Source organism: Schistocerca serialis, chromosome 2, assembly GCF_023864345.2.
Source record: "Schistocerca serialis cubense isolate TAMUIC-IGC-003099 chromosome 2, iqSchSeri2.2, whole genome shotgun sequence".
Classification (NCBI taxonomy): Eukaryota; Metazoa; Arthropoda; class Insecta; order Orthoptera; family Acrididae; genus Schistocerca; species Schistocerca serialis.
The window spans coordinates 976,986,382-977,012,972 of NC_064639.1; the positions used below are offsets into that span (position 1 = coordinate 976,986,382).

General features: G+C 38.7%; 1 protein-coding gene across 9 annotated transcripts in view; it reads right to left on the reverse strand.

The window, feature by feature from the left end:
- The window catches only part of LOC126458388 (protein bric-a-brac 2-like), a 419,174-nt gene that overhangs the window by 193,161 nt on the left and 199,422 nt on the right, over positions 1 to 26,591 (reverse strand). Inside the window, exon 6 of one of the 9 annotated variants that reach the window (XM_050095381.1) lies at positions 1,749 to 2,026. The exons of 7 other annotated variants lie outside the window; for them this stretch is intronic. In XM_050095381.1, coding sequence (XP_049951338.1) covers positions 1,761 to 2,026 — 266 coding nt within the window. In that variant the 3' untranslated portion in view covers positions 1,749 to 1,760. Of the gene's footprint in view, positions 1 to 1,748; positions 2,027 to 14,935; positions 15,171 to 26,591 lie in introns of those variants that run through there. One more of the 9 variants, XM_050095388.1, reaches the window with a different exon arrangement.

Below are 26,591 nucleotides of genomic sequence, written 5' to 3' on the forward strand. Positions count from 1 at the left end.
CAAGACTGAAACACTAAATGATTTTTTCTGAAACTTCTTTACCAAAGGACACAACTCAGTCTCTGCATTCAACTGTCCCATGAACGTGAAAATGGCAGACAGCAATAAGTGAGCATAGATGTGAAAAATAGATGAAAGTCTCCTTCTTATTATTAGCAGACTGCAAGTCACTTGAACCATGGAGCATACCACTTTCCTGAAAGAAAAAAATAAACATAAACAAAGAAAGACAGAAGGAAAAGAAAAAAAGGGGGGGGGGGGGGGGGGGAGTAAGTGCTCCTAAGCCACGAGATGGATCACAACTCTTTTCTAAAGACTGAACAATTCCTACATAGGGATCAATAAGATTCCTGCAAGCACCAATTGTATGGAACCCTCCTTGTTCTCTTTGTTCATGACATTCAGAAAGCAGTAGATAGTCATATTCAGATTGATGCCATGTTTCTCGATTTCCAGAAAGCTATTCAATTGGTTGCACAAAGTTATATAGATAAAAAAAATATGTGCATATGGAATACCATACAAAGCAAATGGATCGAAGACTTCCTAGAAAACAGAACTAAGTATATCATTCTTAATGGAGAAGCTTTGTTAGATGTGAAGGCAGCATCTGGTGTGCCTCAAGATAGTGTGACAGGGTAGCACTATTCACAATACATAAAAATGGCCTGGTGGATAATACATGTAGTCGTAAAGGCAATGCACAAATAACACAGGTGTGTACAGGAAGGTGACATTGTTAGAAATGAGTTATGAAATACAGAGGGACATGCAGATAATCAGCATCTGGTGCAAGGGCTGGCATTAGACTACAAAGATAAATAAATGTAATTTTCATAAATAGATGAAAAAAATTGATATCATTTCACCACACAATCACAGATCAGAGATTAGTCACAACTCTTAAATATCATGACTTACCTGTCTGACGAAACTTGAGGTGGAACTACTACAGATATCTAATCAGGGTGAAAATCCATGCCAGACTCAAATTTATTGAAAGCAAAACCCTAACATGAATGATTTATGAGTTCTGTCCATTAGTCTGAGACCATTGCCAAGCTGAATTAATGGGAGAAAAAGAAAATATTCGAAAAATGTTTTATAACTTTCCATGGGTTTGTTCGGTCAATGCATGAGCATTACAGAGATGCTCAAGAAACTGCAGTTGGGTATGTTACAAGAAAGATTATGTGAATTACAAAAAGCAAAACTAAAATGATAGAAAATGAAGTTCATTCAGACAGGTAGTAATAGCCTCTCTTCCTGAATACAATTTGTGGATTTGTGAATGGAACAAGGAGGAGGAAAGTGATTCTGGAACATTACATAACCTCTATCACACACCAAATGGTAGCTAGCAGAGTACAGATGTAGATCTAGGTGTAGGGAGAACCCCTGAAGGTACCTCCCTCTCCAATGATATGAGATTCAGCTTCAACTGCCTTTTCTCGGCATCACTTTTGATTATCATCTCTTGATTAACTCTGTTTGGTCAATAACTGTTCTACATGCATCTAAGACTAAAAACAGAAATCGACTTCCAAAAGCAGATCATACGAGTACAATTTCCATTACGAATCTATTGCACCAAATTTACAGAAGAGTTATTTTACGTAAATGAAGAAATACATATCATGTGAAGTGCTATACTATTAATCTAACATAATACAGGATACAAATAAATATACAATATTAATGTCATATTGCAACTGGTTAGTGCAAAAGTATGTATGAAATATTCTTACATGGCAGTCAAATTACTGGATAAGAGAATATTTTAATGTAGACTGATTACTAAGCGTTACACCATGGGCTATTAGGGCGTGAGACACCATAGTGTATCTGCGACTGAACACTTTGCTGCAGACAGGGCATCTTGTCAAGCCGCGGTGGATGTTTCTGTGATGTGCCAAGGAGTCCTTCCTACCAAACACCTGGCCACACACGTTGCAGCTATGATCTGAAGGCACATCAGCAGCCGATGATGACAAATCCGTCTCAATTAGGTGGTGCAGAAGGGAAACTACACAGAAAAGTGCCTATATCACATAACTAACAATTTGTTTTCAACTAAAGAAACAATCAAAACGAAACATAAGAGAGATACATATCTGGTACGTAGCAACCAAACAGTCTGTGGCCTAATTTTTTTTATCTTTACACATATGAACAAGAGGGAAAGCAGTGACATTATGTGATATTCAAAGCATTCTAATATGTAAACAAGACAACCCAGAATGAAAGCTGCAAACATTAAACAGAAAAAGTGATAGTAATGGCACATTGACTGCAATGCTCAAAAGAAATAATGAACCACAAGTTTTTTGTTTCTTGTTTTGGTGTTAATTTAAAAGAAGGAATGGGTGTACACAGATAGTTCAAAGGATGAATTCTAAATTCACCTGGATGGGGAACATACAATGAGGCAACATTCAATAAACCTAGTCAAAATTTAAAAGTGAGTCAGTCAAATATATACAATGGTGGCTTTTCAGAAAGCAGGAGCCTACATAAAAAAACAATGGATTGTTACACAAATGAAAACAAAAGACTATGAAAGAAGACAAAATTTTGATGTTATGCTTAAATAAAAAGGAGAAAGTAAAAGAACACAAGTTACATCTAGATATAACAAAATGGTTAAATAGCAAAGCTGATAGAAGACCTTTCAAGAAACACACATGTCAGGCAACGCAACGGTTATCTCCACTGAAAAAAAATCGAAAATAACACCATTTGTGCTTGGGAGAAAGAACCAGGTGTAATAATCAAGCAATAGAAAATCCAGGATGGAATGTAACAATATTATGAGAAGGTAAGTCGCTACTCACCATATAACGGAGATGCTGAGTCGCAGATAGGCACAATTATAGCTTTCGGCCATTAGAGCCTTCTTCAACAATAGACACACATACACACACGCAAATGCGACTCTCACACACGACTGCGGTCTCAAGCAAATGAAACTACACTGTGTACAGCAGCTTCAGTGCAGGAAAGGTGGGAAGGGGGGAGTGGCGGAAAAGGAGAGTCATAAAGAGAAACCGGTTGTGGTGGTGGAATGACGGCTGTGTAGTGCTGGAATGGGAACAGGGAAGGGGCTGGAAGGGTGAGGACAGTGACTAACAAAGATTGAGGCCAGAAGGGTTATGAGAATGTAGGAGGTAATAACTTTCCTAGCATTTGTGGATGATTTGTGGTCTGAAAGCCTGACAGATGCATCAGTGCAAGACAATCTTCTGGAACAAACAGCCAACAGGGCAGACTTAAGAATCTCAGAAGAGAAAACAAAATTTATGACAAACATAAAAAGTGCTCCAAAATGTGTAACAACAGATATTGGGCTAAAAGAAAAGGCAAAAAATATAAATATTTCAGGATGACTATTCAAGTAAACAGATTAGAAAAATCTGGTTTAGAGGAAAGGACACAAAACGCAGAAAAGGTGTATGTTATAAGTAATAATACCTTCAGTAAAAAGTGTTTATCTAAAAAACTTAAAATAAAGCTCTATAACATGGTAGTGAAACCAGAATACCTGTATGCCAAGGAATGTCTATAATCAAAAAATATGATTGATGAGTTAGAAATATTAGAAAAAAGAATTATAGGGAAAATAGTAGGTCCTCAGAAAAAGGCAGCATTTAGGAAATTAATAAGTAATGATGAAATTTAACAGAGCACAGAAAACATCAGAAGCAATAAGCAAGAAGAGATTACTATTCTGTGGACATATTTACTTAGAAATATTAGAAAAAAGAATTATATGGAAAATAGTAGGTCCTCAGAAAAAGGCAGCATTTAGGAAATTAATAAGTAATGATGAAATTTAACAGAGCACAGAAAACATCAGAAGCAATAAGCAAGAAGAGATTACTATTCTGTGGACATATTTACAGAATGAATGACAATAGTCTCATCACACAGAGTTTCAAATTTCTCGGGGAAAAGAAATTAACTACCACCTGGATTCAAGAGGTTACAATAGGTTGAGATAGGACTAACATAAGAAAAGTAGTAGCATTCGAAAGAGATAATTTTTAAGGATAAAGTTTTAAAACTGGAAGGATTTGCAGGCAATAGGGAAAGCACAATTGACACAAAGTGATTGAAGAGAGGAAAAAGAAACACAGTGAACAATGAAGTAATTCTGGAAGAAAAGGAAAGAATAATAAAGGATTAAGAATTGAAATGGGCATGTACTCCCTAGAAGGCCCTAATGCAAGAAGATAATGGTGTGATGATTGGAATAGAAATATATGTTGTACTTTTAAACTCGTTGTCTTGTTAAAATACTAACCAGCTGAGAGACTCCTGAATAAATGTAATTATATTGCATATAGGAACCTCCAGTGAAAAACACAAAGTAATTCATGGCATTGGTTAGAGACAGATACTGCCTTTAAGATCTAAAAAAGTATAAGGCCAGTGGACCAGTCATATGTCAAAACACAGCTGATTTGATGTAATTACATTTTTCTGGAGATGTATTGATTGTCTGTACAATCACTATGAGAACCATAACCCAAAGAGAATAGCTTTCTGCACAATGAAAATTTAACGAAGTGGCACTTGACAAGAAAGAGGTAGCTATTTCATCAGTGTCATGTTATGTTTTGATGTAGCTATTTCATCAGTGTCATGTTATGTTTTGAGAAAATGTTAAAAATGCCAATGTTGCCAATTTCAAGTTTCAGCTATATTTTTATAATCAACTCCAGCAGATCATGACTGCTGTCTTAAGACACCCCATGAAGATATTATCATAACATAACCCAACCTAGCTCAAAAAATTTTACTTCCCTGTCAATATGTTCACAGAGTATTAACTGTTACATTTTTCTCACTTTTCTTCCTCCTGTTACATGAAATCTGACAAAGAGAACCTCTCAAGACCTGTTCAGTTGTATTTCGATAAGTTACTATTTAAGTTATCCTAGTCTCCTGATGACAACTTGTTAGGAAGTTGAAACTGGTTAGAATAGCACTTGTGTGACCTGTGGCTGAAAAATAATTTTAAAAAATCATGTATATTTCTTCTTTTCATAACCTTTTTACCCTTTCCATTTACTATTATATTTCATGATTGTTTTTGTCTTCAATTCTTTGCCCCTTACTTGATTATTTCTTTTCATTCTTTATCCCTTACTTGATTATTTCTTTTCACATTTGTCGTCTAATAGTAGTATTCTAGCCAGGGCAATCAAATATTTATTAGCTTGCTGGCACTTATCTTATGTTTGCTCTCCAGATCTAAAGTCAGGATTAGAGAGAGAATAACAACCAAATGACATAAAAGCAAATGATCAGCTCATGGGACAGCAGTATAATTTATCTTAAATTTTCGCGGGCAAGAGTTCCTGAAAATGGAACCATAAATGACTATTAATCCACTTCTCATTTGAGTTTCTATCTATGCCTCATTAATTTTTTTCAAACAGTTAATGTGGTGTGAAAGGCTAGCATAGTAGGCTGTGGTGATGATGGGTTGATTGGCTGATTTGGGGGAGGGGACCAAACAGTGAGATCATCAGTCAGAAAAATGAAATATCGTGTGGCTAGGGCCTCCCGTCGGGTAGACCGTTCGCCTGGTGCAGGTCTTTCGAGTTGACGCCACTTCGGCGACCTGCGCGTCAATGGGGATGAAATGAAGATGATTAGGACAACACAACACCCAGTCCCTGAGCGAAGAAAATCTCCGACCCAGCCGGGAATCGAACCCGGGCCCTTAGGATTGACAGTCTGTCACGCTGACCACTCAGCTACCGGGGGCGGACGTCAGTCAGATTAGATGAGGAAGAGATGGGGAAGGAAATCAGGCATACCTTTTCAAAGGAACCATCACGGCATTTGCCTGAAGTGATTTAGGGAAATCATGGAAAAACCTAAATCAGGATGGTCAGACATGGGTTTGAACCATCGTCCTCCCAAATGCGAGTCCAGTGTGCTAACCACTGCACCACGTCGCTGGGTGTGGTAGAGATATTAAGTCATAAGATGACAGGATTTTCCCTCATGCATATACCTGCTTCCTTGCAAACATTTCATATGTATATGTTAGTGCATGTGTTAATGTCTGAAGAATTTCATGAGTATGAACAAAAAATGGTATCTCATTAACACCACAAATAGAAGAAATTTGAATGGTATTAGCTTATCTTTAATTTATACACTATATTGCAATTCATTTACTGGAGCTGGAAGAAACACTGTTCACTGCATTTTCTTTTCACTGAAACATAGTATCACTACCACGATGATGAGTACTTCAATATACTTTTGGTATCGTCTATACAGAATATTAACGCTTGTACAAGTAAATTCATATAACTGGTTTATATTCCATATCCTTGATGTTTTTAGAACACAGAAAGTAAGCATTTCTCTATGACATCAACAATATTTTTAAAGTGTACTGATTTAATAAAAAAATCTTTGAGGCAGTTGCTGAAGTTCAACAAATTGAAACAAAATTTGTTTCTAACTGTTTATTAAATGACAGGCATTTGCAAGTGAACAGACTTTTTCAAAGAATGGAAAATCCAGGATGGAACACACAAGATTACAGCCTCTGGCAGTTGAAGCCACAATGCGAGCAACAGCAGCCGTGCATGGTGGGAGTGTAAATTGGGTGGAGATAAGGAGGAGGCTGGTACAGGGGAAGGGATAGCAGGATATGGTGGGGGACAGTGAAGTGCTGCTGGAGAGTATGCAAGAACAAGGTGAAGAGATGTAGGGCAGCTAGGTGCAGTCGGGAGGTTAAACGATGGGCAGGGGAGAGATGGGGTGGCCGGTAGGGGGAGTGTAACAGAAAAGGAGAGAAGTAAAAAGACAGAGTACATTGATGGAAAGAGGGCTGTCTAGTGCTGAAACGGGAACAGGGAAGAGGCTGGATGGGTGAGAAAAATGACTAATGAAGGTTGACGCCAGGAGGGCTACGGGAATGTACGATATATTGCAGGGAGAGTTCCCACCTTCATTGAAATGAAGGATGTCGTGTTGGGTAGCGTATTCAGCAACAGGGTGGTCCACTTGTTTTTTGGCCACAGCTTGTCGGTGGCCATTCATGCAGACAGACAGCTTGTTGGATGTCATGCCCACAAAGAATGCAGCACGGTGGTAGCAGCTTAGCTTGTAGATTATATTACTGATTTCTCAGGTAGCCCTGCCTTTGATGGGATAGGTGAAGTTTGTGACCAGACTGGAGTAGGTGGCAGTGAGAGGATGTATAGAACAGGTCTTGCATCTAGGTCTGTTACAGGGTATGAGGCATGAGGTAAGAGGTTGGGAGCAAGGGTCGTGTAGGTATGGACAAGTATATTGTGTAGGTTTGGTGGATGGCAAAATACCACTGTAGGAGGGGTGGGAAGGATAGTGGGCAGGACATTTCTCATTTCAGGGCACGACGAGAGGTAGTCAGAACCCTGGCGGAGAATGTAATTCAGTTGCTCCAGTCCTCGCTGGTACTGATTTACGAGGGGAATGCTCCTCTGTGGCCAGACGGTGAGACTCTGGGAGATTTGTTTTTGTACAAGGTTTGGAGGATAATTGGCAGTCTGTGAAGTCCTCAGTAACACCCTTGGTGTATTTCGAGAGGGACCGCTCATCACTGCATATGCGACTACCCCGGGTGGCTAGGACGTATGAGAGAGACTTCTTGGTATGGGACATGTGGCAGCTGTCACAATGGAGGTTTTGCATGTGGTTAGTAGGTTGATATGGACAGAGGTACTGATATTGCCATCTTTGAGGTGGAAGTCAACATCTAGGAAGATGGTTTGTTGGGTTGAGTAGGGCCCGGTGAAGCAACTTGGGGAGAAGCTGTTGAGGTTCTGGAGGAATGAGGGTAGTGTGTCCTCACCCTCAGTCCAGATTGCTAAGATGTCATCAATGAATCTGAACCAGGTGAGGGGTTTAAGATTCTGGGTGTTTAGGAAGGATTCCTCTATCTGGCCCATGAATAGGTTTGTATAGTTTGGTGCCATGCAGGTGTCCTTAGCTGTACCCCCGATTCGTTTGTAGGTAATGCCTTCAAGGGGGAAGTAATTGTGAGTGAGAACATAGTTGATCATGACAACTAGAAAGGACGTTGTTGGTTTGGAATCCATAGAGTTTTGGGAAAAGTAGTGTTCAACAGTGGTAAGACCATGGACATTGGGGATGTTAGTGTAGAGGGAGGTGGTATCAATAGAGATAAGCAGGGCACTGTGTGGTAAAGAGCCAGGAACTGTGGAAAGTCAGTGGAGGATATGGTTGGTATCTTTTATATAGGAGGGTAGATTCCTGGTAATAGGCTGAAGGTGTTGGTCTACGAGAGCAGAGGTTCTCTCAGTGGTGGCACAGTAACCGGCCGGAATTGGGCATCGTGGGTGGTTGGGTTTATGTACTTTAGGAAGTATGTAGAAGTTAGGAGTGCAGGGAGTGGTAGGGGTGAACAGAGAGATGGGACTCCAGGGAGAGGTTCTGGGATGGGTCTAAGGATTTGAGGAGAGACAGGAGATCCTGCTGGATTTCTGGAATGGGGTCTCTGTGGCAAGGTTTGTAGGTGGATGTATCTGACAGCTGGCAGAGTCCTTCTGCCAGGTAAGCCTTGCAGTTCAAAACAAGAGTGATGGAGCCTTTGCGGGTAGGATCACAAAGTTGGGATCAATTTTTAGATGGTGGTCTGTGGTTCTTTCTGTGGGTGTAAAGTTAGTTTGCATGTTGAGGGCTTTGGGGAATAACGGTGAGGCAAGTTTAGGGCTTAAGAAATTCTGGAAAGTTAGCAGGGAGTGAGTTGGGGGCAGGGGCAGTGGATCTTGGTTGGATGGAGGAGTGAACTGAGTCAGACCAATGTTGAATCCTACCTGGCTCAGTTCACTCATCCATCCAACCTTGATCCACCCCCACTGACCCCAAATTACCCCCCACCCCCAGTTACTTTCCACAATTTCTAAAGCTCAAACCTTGCCTCACCATCATTCCCCAAATCCCTCCAAGTGCAAACTAACCTTACACCTACAGAAAGGACCATAGTCCACCATCTAAAAACTGATCCTGACTTTATGATCCTACCTGCAGACAAAGGCTCCATCACCGTTGTTTTGAACTGCAAGGATTACCTGGCAGGAAGGACTTTGCAAACTGTCAAATATATCCACCTAAAAACCTTGCCACAGTGAACCCATTCCAGAAATCCAACAGGATCTCCAGCCACTCCTCAAATCCTTAGGCCCATCCCATCACCTCCCCCCAAGTCCACCTCTCTATTCATCTCTACCACTTCCTGCACTCACACCTTCTACATCCTTCCTAAAGTCCATAAACCCAATCACCCACAATGCCCCATTGTGGCCAGTTACTGTGCCCCCACTGAGAGAATCTCTGCTCTCGTTGACCAACACCTTCAGCCTATTACCCAGAACCTACCCTCCCTGTATAAAAGATACCAATCATTTCCTCCACCGACTCTCCACAATTCCTGTCCCTTTACCACACACTGCCCTGCTCGTCTCTATTGATACCACCTCCCTCTACACTAACATCCCCAATGTCCATGGTCTTACCACTTTTGAACACTACCTTTCCCAAAACTCGATTGATTCCAAACCAACAATCTCCTTCCTATTTGTCATGATCCACTATGTCCTCACCCACAATTACTTCCCCCATGAAGGCATTACCTACAAATGAATCGGGGGTACAGCTATGGGCACCCACATGGTACCATCATATGCCAACCTGGCCAGATAGAGGAAGCCTTCCTAAACACCCAGCATCTTAAACCCTTCACCTGGTTCAGATTCACTGATGACATCTTTGCGATCTGGATCGAGGGTGAGGACATTCTATCCTCATTCCTCCAGAACCTCAACAGCTTCTCCCCCATTTGCTTCACCGGGTCCTACTCAACCCGACAAACCATCTTCCTAGATGTTGACTTCCACCTCAAAGATGGCAATATCGGTACCACAGTCCATATCAAACACACTAACCACATGCAATACCTCAACTTCAACAGTTGCCACCCGTTCCATACCAAAGAAGTCCATTCCATACAGCATAGCCACCCTTGGTTGAGCAGTGACGAGTGGTCCCTTTCAAAACATACCAAGGGTGTCCCTGAGGCCTTCACTGACTGTAATTATCCTCTCAACCTTGCAAAAAAACAAATCTCCCATGCCTTACCTTTCCAGTCTCCCACAATCTCAAAGTCTCACCGTCTAGCCACAGGGGAACATTCCCCTCGTATCTCAGGACCACCCAGGGCTGGAGCAACTGAATTACATTCTCCACAGGGTTCTGACTACCTCTTGTTGTGCCCTGAAATGAGAAATGTCCTGCCCACTATCCTTCCCAACCCTCCCACAGTGGTATTTTGCCATCCACCGAATCTACACAATATACTCATCCATCCCTACACAACCCTTGCTCCAAACCCCTTACCTCATGCCTCATATTTCTGTAACAGACCTAGATGCAAGACCTTTTCGGTACATTCTCCAACCACCACCTACTCCAGTCCAGTCACAAACTTCACCTATCTCATTAAAGGCAGGGCTACCTGTGAAACCAATCACATAATCTATAAGCCAAGCTGCAACCACTATGCTGTATACTATGTGGGATGAAACCAACAAGCTGTCTGTCCGCATGAATAGTTACAGACAAACTTGGCCAGGAAACAAGTGGACTACCCTGTTGCTGAGCACACTGCCCAACAAGACATCCTTCATTTCAATGACTGTTCCACAACCTGTGCCATATGGACCCTTCCCACCAACACCAGATTTTCTGAATTGCGCAGGTGGGAACTCTCCCTGAAATATATCATACATTCCCGTAGCCCTCCTGGCCTCAACCTTCATTAGTCATTTTTCTCACCCATCCAGCCCCTTCCCTGTTCCCATTCCAGCACTACACAGCCCTCTTTCCACCAATGCACCCTGCCTTTTTTACTTCTCTTCTTTTCTGCTACCCAACCCCCCACCCACCCAACTCACCTCTCCTCTGCCCTCCGTCTAGAATTCCAACTGCACCTAGCTGCCCTACTCTCTCTCCACCTCGTTCTTGGATGCTCCCCAGCAGCACTTCACGGTCCCCCACCCCACCCTGCTCTCTCTCCCCATCCCTACCACAGCCTCCTCCTTATCCCCACCCAATTGCCACTCCCATCATGCACTGCTGCTGTTGCTCGCAGTGTCGCTTCAGCTGCCAGAGGCTGCTGTGTGTGTGTGTGTGTGTGTGTGTGTGTGTGTGTGTGTGTGTGTGTGTGTGTGTGTGTGTGTGTGTGTTAGTGAGTGTGGCTGTTGTCTAATTTCGACAAAGGTCTTGTTGGCCAAAAGCTTATATTGTGACAGTCTTTTGTTGTGCCTATCGGTGCCTCAGCATCTCCGCTATATGAACAGACTTTTTCTCATTCATTTATAATGCATGTTTGGAAGTGGGCTGCATATTGACAAATGGCAAATATCAAGACGTCCCTCATACAAATTATCAGATACTTTATTTCCAGTGTTTCTGAAGACTTTGCAATTCTGTTGCTGTTCTGTATAGAGAGCATGTCCAAACAAAGATGGGCTGTGGGGAGTGTCATGTGACACCTAACATTTTAAAATTTATCCTTTATTGCACAATCTTGTTTGTACATTTATTTTTATGATGAATAGCTTTTTGTATCCACATCTGATGTGGTGTTCCATATCGATATGATGGGTTGCTTACACACCTACACAGATCTGGAGATGATCAAATATTGCTTGGAACTAATCATATAAAAATAAATGTGCAAATGAGATGATGAAATGAAGCATAAATTTTAAGTTTCATTATCATTGCGGAATCTCTCACTATGAATATATCTGCAATAGTGACACCCAGTGTTAATGGAAAACATGTTAGTTCTCATGACAAACTAAATGTTTGTTAAAAGTTTAATTTAATGTGCACCTCAATATATTTACTACAGCTACTTTGCTGTGATAATCTGTCCAGGATATTTATAAACTGTAACATCACAACAAAAAGAATACCAGTATCAAGTGTGACCAGAAAAGGGAAATAGGGTTGCAAGAATGACACTTGACTAAATTTATATGCTTCAAATTCTATGGTGGGAAAAAAGCTAGGAGACAAGTCAACCCAAAATACACAGGCAATCTGCAACAGTCAAATCACTGATGATCCTATTGAATGTGACAATGAGGGCAGAATAATGAGACACTCACTGATTGTGGACTGTTCATTAATCAAAACCTACCATTTAATTCACTCAACCATCCATTGGATTAATTTGAACATCAAGTCTAGCTTATGTGTGGAGGTCATCAGTAAAACCTGATTAGGACAGCTTCACTTCAACAGTAGTGTGGTTGAGCTTATGTCATGATTTGGAATTTCCTATCATCAAATTCCAGCAGCCATTACAGTAAAAAAAATTTTCTTCCAAGTGCTGTTTTTACTATGCTAATATGAACTAAATTAATACAGCTGGTGCTGTACAATCACTGTCACTGGATATGTACTAATGTATTGTCCCTTCATGATTTGGAATAATTTTTCCACAGTTAGTGATGAAAGTATCAAAATCTCAGATTCAATAAATAGATTTCACTCCAGTAATTGTATTTCTTGTAGGAAAACTTGTGATGCTGCACTAGAGAAATTTAGCAATTTACAGTTTTCTGTATAAAGGGTTGTGGAAAAAATTGGAAAAATAAGACAGATAAGATACTCCTCTGATTCTGAAGCTAGAGGTTTACTTGAACATATTAGGAGCAACAGTATTTTATTAGACAGAATGATATTAGTTTGCAACAAAATAAATTCAATATGTAAATCGGCATTTTCTGTACACATAAATCTGTGCCAGGAGTAATTCCAATTCCCTGGGCTTTTTAAAACTGTTCTACCCAAAGCTGATCTGAATCTTTCAGGCACTTGGCCATAACAATGAATTGCATGAGCATTTAATTCACAATACAATGGAGAGCAAAAAAGGCAGCTAAGGAATCTGATGCCCAGTTTCACATTTTACCTTGAACAGAACATCTAATAGTGTTAAAAAGTCATGAATGTAGTTGGTTTTTATATTTAGTGAAGCAAAGGATTTTAAAAAAAAATTTATTCAACTTCTTTGATTATGAGAGAGTCAAGTTTGTTCAACAACATGAAAGCACCACAGAAACAGCATCATTCAAAGCAGCAGTTGATTGAAAATTCCTGATTGTTCAGCAGACAGTAGGCAAGTAAAGTCCAAGAATCAATTTCCAATAATAAATTAAATAAAGGTTACTGAACCCCACATACATTTCATAATGTAACAACCAAAGCTGCAGGAAGAGTGTTGATACTACAGTATCATACAAAAACATTTTCTACCAAACACACATTCACTGCTGTATGAAAAACACCACTTTAAGTTTCCTATGCCACACAGTTATCCACAGTTTCAATGGTACTGCTAAAGCTTTTTGTACAACCAAAACTGCTTTCAATACATAATAGCAAAAACTTTTTTCTTAACATATTTATATTGTATAAATCTTGGATTTCCAACAAAATTATTATTCACAGCCACAGTCAATAATTTTATCAAGGGAAATTGGGTAGCAACTGTACCTGTTCACTTTGAAGATTGGTTTCATGTCAACAGAAATATCAATTTCACATTTTGTAAAACCAGAACTTCCTCTAATGCGTGACATAATGGAGTCACAACTAAAGTACAAATATTAGTATGGTAGATGGTAAAAGAATCTTCAGAAAAAGTAATGTTCTCCCAGTCAAATTTGTAGAGAAGATACATCAGCTGAAACACTGAAATCCTGCAGCTAGATAGTTTCCTACTACTGGAGGAACACTACAGCTCAGTACATTTTTGATAGCAAAGATAAGGCACAATTACTAGTCAAACAGTGGTGTAAATAAAATACATGTCTTGACTGTGATACGTTTTCTATTGGTCAGTCAGGCTGAGACATGGCAGCTAAATTTGCTGAACATGTGTTGCAGAATTCTGACTTCAAATTTGCTGAGCACGTACTGAGTGAAGGTAACAGCTATCGGCCAGTCATATGTCCTCCACATATCCAAGAGCAAGAACTGAATCTCTTGGAAGCCCTAAAGATCAACAAACACAGTCCTCATTAATATTAATGAACACAGTTTTAGTACTTCCTCCTGCCTCTAGTTCACTAAGGCATTTCTCCAATTCTTCTCACATGGACTGTTCCTGTTTTTCAGTGTATTTATTTATTTTATTGTGACAGTCTATGTATTACATATATTCTGTTGTTTTATTGTACATATTCTCTACAATGGAAGCATTTCTTCATAAAAATGATACAGAATTTAGCTGTTAGCAATTCTATCTTTTATCTGTCTCTGCATCACCTTTCATGTGTTGTGTAGTACCTCTTCAAGTTATAATTCAATACTCTTGCGTAATATTTATTTGATTTGACTGAGACTGTTAATTTACTTTAAATTGTTACATAGATGAGTACATTGTTTCACTGCATACACATTCTCTCTTCTATGAGTGTAATTCTATGTTAATGGTGTTAGGACCCCCCTCCAAAAAAAACTTAATTTTTTTCTGGTTTGTTCCCTTTACATAAATTTACTGTTTAGCTTGGACTCAGGACCTTTGCATTTCACGGGCTAAGACCCTGAATTAAAGATTTGCTAGGAAGTTTCATTTTCAATGTTGTTCACCAGTAATGTATCCTCTATGACGACGATAGGCAGATAATCTGCGATGGCTTTGTACGTCAAAAACCAGTACAAATTAATGATGCAGAACATCCACAATTTTGTGCTTTTTCATTATAATTGTACAAAAGAATTTAATAATTTTTGAAACATTAGAATATTTATACATATGTAATTAGAAACAAAAAATTCAGCAATACATTCAAGGTCAAGATACATAGACATGAAATACAGTTAATTTCATGTTTGTCCACTAAACAACTTGTAATGCACAGCTGATAGGTGCAATTTCATGTTGTACACTCGGCTGAATACTTTGTGGCAAACTGGGCACACTGTATGTCCTTGGTGAGAGCGTTTGTGGTGAGACAGTGAATCTGGGTGAGAGAATGATTTGCCACATTCAGTGCACCAGAAAAGTTGGGAGGACTCATACGGAATGCTTCCACCAAATTCACTTCTGAGCAATGTTTCTGAGAAAGAAAAACATACTGACAATGTCAAAACAATATTTTACACTCTCACATAAAACAAATTTAAGTACCTTACTACGGGCAATAGGGAGACTAACACTTCCTCATAAATGAATGTATTCCAAAGTTATACAACATAATGAATATTGACAATGTTTGCAATAGAAGACAGGGATTTTATTTAATACATAACAAAGCAGCAGTAACAACAGCAGGGCTGAATGACAAATAAAATTAAAAATTCAGTTTGATCAGAAAGGTGAAGTATCAACAGTTACTTACAGAAATTAAACACTCTGAAAGTCAGAGAGCTTGCCATATTTGTAAATCTATGTATCTGTCTTTCAGAAATTGGTAAATAAACACTTCTCTGTTCTTTCATGAAGACTTCTTGACATTAACAAGGTTGGGACTTTTTCTATAAAGAACACAGATGTTACTCTTAACAGCAGCAGATTGTAGCATAAATATGGGAACATTACTGCTAAAACCCAGGAGCACAATTAAGTGAACAGGATAAGAAACCTCTGAAGTTACTTACATTAGTATGTCATCTGTAGCACTTTGGGGTATCTACACTGCCAGAAAAGAACTGCAACACCCTCAAGGACAAGGCTATTTTATTGACAAGTGATGTGACAGATAGTTCATTATTGTATGAGTATATGACAACAAATACAGACCAAGTGAAACACATTTGCCACAGCACAGGGGGCCCAAACAGTTGCACTGAAACACAATGGACCATCCTCTGGCAGCAATGCCAACACGTATTCTCAGACAACCATGCGGTTGACTATCCCCAAACATTTCACACCTTTTGTTGCAATTCAGCAGTAATTCTTAGAGGTTCTGGAAAGTGAATAAGTTCCCATTTCACCATGTCCCGTACCTGTTCAATTGGTGTGAGATTTGGTGATCATGCTGGCCAGAGCAGTTGTGTACACCAAGAAGAGTACATTGCATTGCAGCAATCATATGCGAATGTGCACTGTCCTGCTGAAAAAGCACATCACCGCCCTGTCAAAAAAAGGCCAGTAGAATGGGGATAACAACGTGTGTAATTCTGCAGGCACTGGTAACTTTACCCTGTTGAAACACAAAATATGACCGCAAATTGTAACTGATGGCTCCCTACAACATGAAGCATGGTGGGGGACCTATCTGTCGCAGGCGAGTACACTCTGGAATTAGCTGCTCATCAGGTCTACATCATACACATGCATGTTCATCATTCTCACACAAAGAGAATCTACTCTCATCACTGAAGACAACTGAGAATCATTCCACTCTCCAGTGAATACTTTCATGAGACCAGAATTGCAGTGCTTGGCAATGTCATGCTGTCAGTGGCAGCTTGCCCATACGCACATGTGATCTTAGTCCTGTTATGAACAGGCAGTTCCCAATGGTCCTTGGGATTCATCAGTTGCAACATGTGCCCACACCTCTTCCCTGGATGACATTCGATTGGCAACTGTTGTTCTAACACTGCATCAATCTCGATGTGCATCCACACTATGTGGGTGTCCAGAACCTTGTCTATGGGTATGGTAAAGTTCCACAGACCACTTTTGTGAGAAGTGACAACCCACGATTCACTGTGTCCAATAGGTGAGGCAACCAGTCGGTATGTCCATTTTGGTTACCGCAGGCACATTTTGTGAATCTGTTCAAATGGCTAAAGTTGTTCAGCAGGAGTACATACTTGTCAGCAGTGCACAGTTGTATGGTAGAATGGATGCTGTATACTGTTCACCTAACTCAGAAACAGTTACTGCCTGCAGAGTCAAAACAGAGGACACACAAGATAGCCCTCTAGAGTCAAAACAGAGGGCACACAGAGAGCGTCCGCACCACTGTATGATTGCCAGTGTCTGTGGCAAATGTCTCTACAACACCTTAGTATGTACAGGGTGCAGCAGCGGTCATAGTAGGATATGAAAAACACACCATCAGGCAATAACTATAATTTATTTTTTACCTCTTATGTCAATTAATAGTTAAAGGTATGCCATTTACTAATGTGTAAGTCGCTGTCCATTGCGTGGATTACTTTTTGAATATGACTCCAGTCAAATGATGCACCCTCTGCGCAACACATTCATCTAGGCAGCGTTGGAAGCTTTCCATAACTCGGCATAAAATATTCCATGGGGCATAGCTGACGGCAGTTTTGATGCGATCCTTCAACTCACGAATGGTGGCACAATGTGTTCGGAACACTTCTTGCTTCAGGTAGCCCCAAAGGAAAAAGTATGCACATGAAAGGTCAGGTGAGCGAGGCGGCTAGGAAATGTCACCAAAATGGGAAATTACTCTACCGGGAAATGTCTGTCGAAAGAAATCCAAGCAAAATCTGGCTGTGTGCGAGGTCACTCCGTCTTGTTGAAACCATAATTGTTCCACATCCACATCGACCGTACCTAATTGGGGAAGAATGAAGTCTTGAAGCATCTTTAGGAAGTGTTCACTGGTGACAGTTACAGCCACACTGCTGTCATCCTCAGAGAAGTAAGGGCCAATAATCGCAAAGGAAGCAACTCCACACCACACTGTGATATGCGAACTATGTAAGGGCTTGATGCGCAGTTCATGTGGGTTTACATCACTCCAATAACGCATATCCTGTTTATTCACCGAACCACATAACTTGAAATGAGCTTCATCTGACATCGGGATGGTGTGCAACAATCGTGGATTTTGGTGAAGATCGCGCATGGTTAAGCAGAATGTTTCGCTTAAAACCCAATCATAAGGCCTAATTTCCTGAACAATCTGCAGCTTATATGGGTGAAAATGGAGATCTTCGTGCAGTATTCTCCTGAATGACCAATCGGGCAAATGTACAGTTTGCGCATGACAACAAGCAGACCTGTTTGGGCTACGCAATAGTGCAGCACGAACATTTTCCACAGCTTCTGTTGTCTGCACAGTTATTTCACTTCTTCCCTGTTTGCCATTGCAAACAGAACCTGTTGTTCAAAATGCACGTACCCATCTCACAATGGTCCTTCCACCTGGAATTTTCCCATGATGTCCAAGTTGAAATGGTGCCGAAATAGATGCTGGGTAGCAATAACAGAGTCTTTATTCTTGAAATAACTTTCAACAGCAAAGGCACGATGTTGTGCACTCCACTAATGCTGTGCACTCCACCGCTCCATATCACTGTCACACTCGAAATGGCAGCTCATTAGTGCATGAATGCAGCACAAGCTGGCGTGCATTCCTGCAGTATGTCATTGTACTGTGCAAGTCAAATTATGCTATGAACGCTGCTGCACCCTTTACATATTATACCCTGGTGCCATTGGACACAGTCATTGAGGGTTTTGCATTTTTTTCCCAGCAGTTTCTGAAATAATCAACAACATGGTTATCAAAATCCACTGATATGACAGGAGTAAAATCTGTTTTTTCAATCACAGGAAGGTAAGGGCAGTACTTCCTCCTTCCACGCCAAGTAATTTCTCTTGTCGTGAAATTTTTGCCACATAGTTCACATCAGTGAAATATCAACAAGTTTATACAAAGTTCCAGTTCAGAAAAATTTTATTTTACGAAGATCAGCAAACGTAAATAAAAATCTGAAGTATTATTATACACCAAAAATAAAACTAAAAAACCAATGAGTTTGAAACTATATTATCGTATTTTACTGAAATTTTATTTTTTACCATTACTTCTTAAGTGTAGCAACATTTATATGGTGCTTGATGTGATGAAAAGATCAACACTAAGGTCATATTCTTTTTTTAAATACCTGTCACATAACAGATAATTTCATTGTAGCCCTATTATTTCAAAATAATTCAAAATGGTGTTTGGTTTTACTTTTTCTGAGTTTACTGAGGGCTAGAAGTAACATTCTTTCCTTGTTTACAACTTTTAAGTGTTCAGTTCCAACTATTCCTCGCCCAATCCAAAATGTCAATTTTTTGTTTTTTAGATGTGTGAAAAAAACTAATGCCATAATTGAAACAATAAAGAGAAAATTCCACCTTATTCCTTTCTGTCACGCCCCCCCCCCCCCCCCCCCCCCTACTTTCTATTTTTCTCTCTCATCCTCCACCACGCAGTCTGCATATTGCCATGGTTTAGTTGGTGAAAATTTGTTAATACGTTTTTGTACAGACAACAGCAGTGGGGAAGAAACACAGGATGTTAAGCGAGAATCTTCCACAGAATTTTAAATTAGGCCAGAAAAATTGGAAAACAATTGAATTAACCTAGATAATAAAACTTTTGGATGAATGTGTAAATATTTCAGCAGAGACCTGGTAGTGATAACTGGGGGAACCTGGTAAAACATAAAATAAGAGTTGGTACTGAACACACTAATGTTGATTTTCTGGAGGTGAAAATGTACTACAATCAACCTTGGGTTAGCACTGTTGTAAAGCAGGTAAAGCTGTCTGGATTCCCTCGGACAGCTGTGAGGTACCATATCAGTGGGTATATACAAAGACATACCTATAATTGTCTATACCTTGGGGGTTAGATACATGAGATATCTTTTATTTGTTAATTTCAAGAATCAGGCAGACAATTTTAAGTTGTTCTCAAGAACACAACAGTGCTTTATTAAGAATGGTCATATTGGAGGCAGTATGCCCTTATCTTTCTCTGACTTTTAACAGTCTTATCCAGCAACTTAATGGGGGCTCTATGGTATGACATGGGGTCTGAAATTTGGTGCCACATGGTTTGCCTCACTTTACCATACCACCGCTAGAAATGAATGAAGTGTCAAGTAACAGAAAAAATCCTAAGACTGATCGAGGACAGAGGACCTTTTGATCTGTAGTCCGACACACACTTAGTCAGAGAATGGAACTGATGGCCCTCTGAAGTCATCGCACAATGTTACTAGGATTGCAAAGAATATTGTCTGTGGTCACTATGAGTATTTAATTTAATTTTAATAAATTACTGGTTTCAAAATTTGAATATCCCATTATCAAATTAAATATAAACCACATGTCATACCGCCAATGTGTGTAATGTTGATCCATTGATCATATAACCAATGTGTTGACAACACAATTACAATGAACAAATAACTATCAACACTTAGGGTGGTAAGCACCAGAGTAGTATAAGTTACTCTTGTAGAAACTGTTACCTCTTTAGTCTGGACTACTTTAGTAAATTACTTCTGTAGTAATACACTCTTTTAGTTGCTGTTGGAGAGCTCAATTCTATTTACTTCTTCAGTTGTAACTAAAGTAGTAATGCCTTTTTACTAAAGAAGTAAGCCACTTCTGCACACTGCTGACATTTGCATTACATTCCCTCTCTGAAAATATTGATTGTCAGCAGACATTGCATCACCTTTTGCGTAACTTATGTTCACTGCTATAATTTTAGACACTAGAAAGGATTATTGAATTGAATTATTAAAATTGGAAAATCTAAATGCTGTTGTACTAATTAATGACAAGATCTGTGTATTATGAAAAAAAAAAAAAAAAAAAAAAAAAAAAAAGTGCTATTAATGGATGAATCTATTGTTAACACCATCACCTACAGCTATCAACATCCATTGTTGGTTGGTGACATGTATTAATTTAAACAGCAGTTTGAGATACGAGCTAGCAGCAACATGGAGGTAGCCAGGAAACGTTCAAAAAAACATACCAGAAAATGAAAATGAGCAGTTTGCTGAAATAATGAAAACATACAAAACTACTATTGAATCTAAAAAGCATGATGTAATCATGTTAAAAAGGAAAAAGGATGCTTGGGAAAAAGTACACATTGAATACAACGCAGAAGCTTTTACACATAGACCACAAGATCAGCTTAAAGTAATCTGGAAGGACATGAAATCGAAAGCAAAGAAAATGAAAGCTAAATGTAATCAAGAACAATTTCAAACTGGCGGTGGAGTAGGTGAGACGAAGATCGATGATATAAGCCAAATGGTTGTTGATATGACCCCACAAGTTTTTGTGGGGATAGCTGGTGTTAACGACAATGGCTTGTCTGAAGATAATGTGATACTTTCAAGCAACTTCGATGATGATAACTGCTCTGAACATAGCAATGAAACTGCTGAAGGCGGAACTTTATCCCATAGTCATGAACCTCGGCCTGCAGTCTGGTGGAAGCATATCAGATGATGCGTCCAACAAAAGAGAGAGAGACCATGCAGTTGTAGTGAAGAACCAAGCGTTGTTGAAAACAGCAGACGAGCTTCATTCCTTTAAAATGCATTTAATACAAGAGGAATACAATGCAAAAATGTTTGTTAATAGAAGGACAAAGAGAAAACATAGAAGAAAGCGTAACCTTAAAATGGAAATTATGAAGAAGTTCAAGAACGTAATGGAGCAAACTTCAGGTTCCAGTTCTTCAGCCAATGTGCTCGAGAAATTTGGATTTTTGTGAATGAATAAGAAAATATTCATATCAATAAAGCATCTTTTATTTTCTTGATATTTTTTCAAATGGTCAATGTGTTCTTGTTTCTTGTATGGCATAATATTTTCGTTTATCATTTCAGCATCAGAAATAATTTTTGTTAATATACATTCTAATATTTATCTAAGTTTGCAATATTAAAAAAAGTTTTCTTATAGAAACAATCAAAACATTGTATGACTTTGTATACTCAATTCTCAATTAAGAAATACAATGAGAATGTTAATTCCCTAAGGGGGGGGGGGGGCAGAAAGGAGAGAGAGAGAGAGAGAGAGAGAGAGAGAGAGAGAGAGAGAACATAACTATAAAATTACACATAAATAAAATGAGTCACTTTTCGCTGCAGTAGTGACAATCTGGTGGCTTATTTATTCATTTAAAAAGGAAAAGACTTTACACTAATTTCTAATTTTACTAACAAACTAGGTACAATTTTAAGTAATTAAGTTTAATAGACCTTCAGACCTTGCCCTGCAGCATCTGATTCTGGCTGAAATGCATATTGTTCAATGTCATTCACCTCCACAACATCAGGGTGAAACACATCTCCAACTTCTATTCCAAACTTCTGTAGAACTGCAGCAGCCACCAGAACATTCTCTCACTTGTTTGGTTTCAATTGCACTGTTTTAATGAGAATTTGAAAATGTTTCTTCCAAACACCAAAATCTTCATATTGGCATCACAGATGATTTTGTATTGATAGAAAAGAAATTTTGCGATTTCTGTATAGTTCTGCTTGTGCTCCAAAAGGACAAAGTGTGGGTATATTATGTACACAAGCTATGACACCTATGACATTTGGTAATCCACCAGTTGGATACAATTCCATTTTGTTCTTTGATATATTTTCTTGGCTCTGTGGCATGCACACATACAGTGTCTTTAGGGCAATTAAACTGTTTATCATACCGTTGAAAGCTCTTCCAGCAGTAGTACGATGGACATTAAAGAGATCCCCTGCTATGATTTGATAAGTATCTGTGCGAAAGATTCGCAGTCCACTAAGAAGTTGCAGCCTAGGAGACAAAGCAAGGTTCCTATCAGAATTATGCTGCAGTAACGGCTCCAGCATACCAAGCAGCAACTGAAAAAATTCCTTACGAAACCCAGCCGCTGTTTGAAATCACTGTCGCTACACATCACAAATGGGTCTCTTCTCTCCATTAAAACCCTCATTCTTGGGCTGTTCACCTCTTTCTCCATCTCCATATATTCTTCATAGTCCAGGTAATACAAAGAATTCGACACTTAAAACACAGAACTTAAAGATTGCACCTTACTCTCTTACTTTACTCCTACTACTGCCTAGGAGTAAATTTTGACCTTTCCTCTTTAAGTTACTAATGTAGTAGCGTACTCTTCAATGGTGCTCTCCACCAGCAACAGAGTAAATAAATCTATTGCAGAGGTAAATCAAAAATTTACTCCTGGACTAATTTACTCCTTTAGTTCAGTACTATCGATTGGAAGTCGCTGATTTCCTTCTCTCTTAGTAACTTACTATTTTAGTTTCACTTACTCCCAGTTGGTGCTCGCCACACATAGTGTGCATAAGATAGTGCATAATGTAACAATATTACTACCATCATTCCTAATTAACAAAGTTCTCTATTCGATACCAAAAGAGAGGTGAGACATCATAAAGTTGCCACAAATATAACTAACTGCAGTTGTGGAATATTTTGGAAATAAAAGTAAACCATTTAGCTAGAATCTGCAACTGCAAGATGTACTGCAGTATGCAAAGTGGTTTGTCCCGGAACATTTAGACGTAAATCATTGAGCTCTAGTACCAAAATAGCAGTTGGTCTGAACTGCTTCTTTCGTAATTGGACATCTGACATGTAACTTAATACCTTCAACCATCATGTTACTATTCTCATTTTCTAATATTTTGTGGTTTAGAATTTTTAAATCTTAAATGATTTTGAGACAATTTTCTCAACAGTCGTTGATGACTTTGGGGAATACTAGCCTTGAAGGTAAATATGTAGCAGATAACAACAGCCTCCCTTACATTCAATATTTTTCATTTCAGTTATTTCATATATTTGTATTTTTTCACAACTTCCACCTCGTAGCGTGCAGGATCACATATTTATATTAGAGGTAGCACACATTTTAAAGCCAGAGAAAATCAGTCATAAGTAGGCAGATAAATATTTTGAACTGGCAGCCACTGAAGCAAAAAAGCAAGATGTCCACACGAAGTTAACCTTACTGTGCATGTAATGTGCACCTAGTAGAAATGTGTATACTTCCTTCAACAAATTATGAGATGTGTTTTGTAAGTAATTACCTGAAATAAAAATAAAACAAATAAACTTTTCTTACCAATTTTGTGTTTACATGAAGTTTGTCCTTTAATCTGCTTTTCTACGCAATTCTCACCATTATTAAGGAATTTATCATACTGTACATCCAGCTTTAAAAACCACCCTCGTAAAAATCTGACGCCTGGGAATAATTTTTGATAATTTAAACAATCTGTAACAATCACATAACACACACTTCCTGACAACTGAAAAAACCCATCACGTAACATTGAAATCAAAAAACATCTGTTCTCTGTCACTCTTTCATAATCTTTCTGCACCAAAATGTCAGTAATGACTGGTTTTCAACTTTGTTCCTCACCATGCACATTCATACAGCCATCTTTAAAAGCTCTCACCCACCGCTGTACCATCCCATCACTGTTCTTTTGTTTGTTAAAGAGTCAGGCAGACTATATTAAGTTGTTCTCAACCTTAAGTCTGGTTTCAACACAACATTGCTTAATTACAAATGGCTGTATTGGAGATGGTATGCCCTTATTTTTCTCTGACTTTTAACAATCTTATCCAGCTACTTAAAGGGGCTTCTATAGTATAACATGGGGTCGGAACTGTGATGCAACTTGGCTTTTTTCTCTTTACCATAATACTGCTAGAAGTCAATGAAGTGATAAGTAAAGGAAAAATCCTAAGATGATCAAAGATAGAGATCTGGACCTTTCAATTTGTAGTCCGACATTTAATTAGCCAGGAAATGAAACCGATGGCCCTCTTAATTCATCACACAAGGCTATTAGGATTGCTACTAATATTCTTTCCTTGGTCACTTAGAGAATTTTATTTCATTTTAATAAATTATTTGTTTTGAAATTTGAAGATCCCATTATCATGAAATGGATGCTTTATCAAACTGTTTAAATTATCGAATGTTACACTCAGGCAGCAGATTTCCATGGGGATGGTTTTCACAGCTAGTTCTACGATATGGTAAATGCCATAACTTTGGTGGGAATTACTTAGAAAAGTAGATTAAAGTACAGGCTTTCATGTAAAAATAAACTGCTACAAAAGTCTATTTGTTTTATTATCATTTCAAAATGGTACTTATTTAAAAACAACATATCTTGCAGCTGAAGTCCTGGAAGGGGTCCCAGACCCAAAACTAAAATAATAAAATGTGGGGACATTAATATTAACATAGGTGCTGAGGCTAACATTAGTAAAATCTTCCTAGACATTCTGAACACTTTTGGTATGACACAGGTGGCAAATAGTGCTACTAGGATATCAAAAAGTTCAACATCAATTTTAGACCACGTACTTGCAGATATCAATTAGGAAAACTTTAAAGTATTTATAAAGTATATTGGCCTCTCTGGTCATTACTTTTAGATAATAAAGCTAAAGACAAATGTGGTAAAACACACAAAACAGGAGGCCGACAAAAGATCTTCTTGGAACATAAAACATATACTTTTTCCAGGGCACTGGCAAATCACACCTAGGATGCAGGCATGTGGAAAACAATACAGTTTCTAAGTTCTCTAAATTCTGCACATTGCTACGCCAACAGCAGCTGCTACGGAAAATATTCGATAAATTTCTCAAAAATATGTGATAAATTTCTCAGTTCTTTGCAAAAGTGCTACACTAATCTAGAGTTCCTACATTAATATCACAGGTACAAAAAGATTTATGGGAAGATATTGCTTGCTGGGAAAAGAAGTTCAATAATGAAATAATACATATTGCAGAAAACAAAAGCAAAGTGGTACAGGATGTCATAAAACGAGTAACTGGAAAAGGCAACACACATGTATAACACAGAAAGTAAAGATGGGGCTATAGTAACAGAAAATCTCAGGAATTGGCAAATCTGACGAATGGCTTATTCTCTGGGGCTTTGGAGAACTCACAAAAAATTTTCTTAAACACATGTGGCACCACAATGAATTACACAACAAGCACAATGCTGCTGTTTCCTATAAAAGAGCTTGAAGGCATGAAGACAACAGACAGTATAGAATAATAAGTCAGCAGGCATGTGCATAAACACAGCATATCAGTGTCATCAAACAAACATAACAAAAAAAGAGTCCTTTAATTCAGGTATTTTTCCTGAGTACTTAAAGTATGTACCTTACTAAAAAAAGGTAATGCAGAGAATACAAAAGGCTATGTGCCAGTTTCTCTACTGTCAGCATTCTAAAAAAAAATTGAATCAATAATGAAAGATAGACCAATGAGTTAGATGAATAAACACAACCTTTTTAACAAAGCACAATTTGGTTTCCGAAGTGGAAGTAGTACAATACTGACTAGCACAGAGTGACAATAATGGTGCTTGAAGCTCTTGACAAGGATTAGTGCGTCACCAGCATATTCTTAGACTGGTCTAAGGCTTTTGACACTGCTGACCATCTACTAAACAAGCCAGAAGCACTGCGTGTATTAAGGTCTTACCGAAAAGACAGCATGCAAAAGATAGAGATAGTTCACATGTCTGACAATGATGAATTTTTAATAAAAACAATAGTCAGGCAATAAACATAAACATAAGTGTGCCTCAGAGTAATGTTGTGTGTCCCATTACTTTCTTAATACATCAATGTGTTTCTGACAGCACAAGACATTGAGAAAAAGTTCTCTTTATCATAGTCACTGATAAAACATCAGAACTCCTATTAGAGAAATCAAAAGAAATCCTCAATAC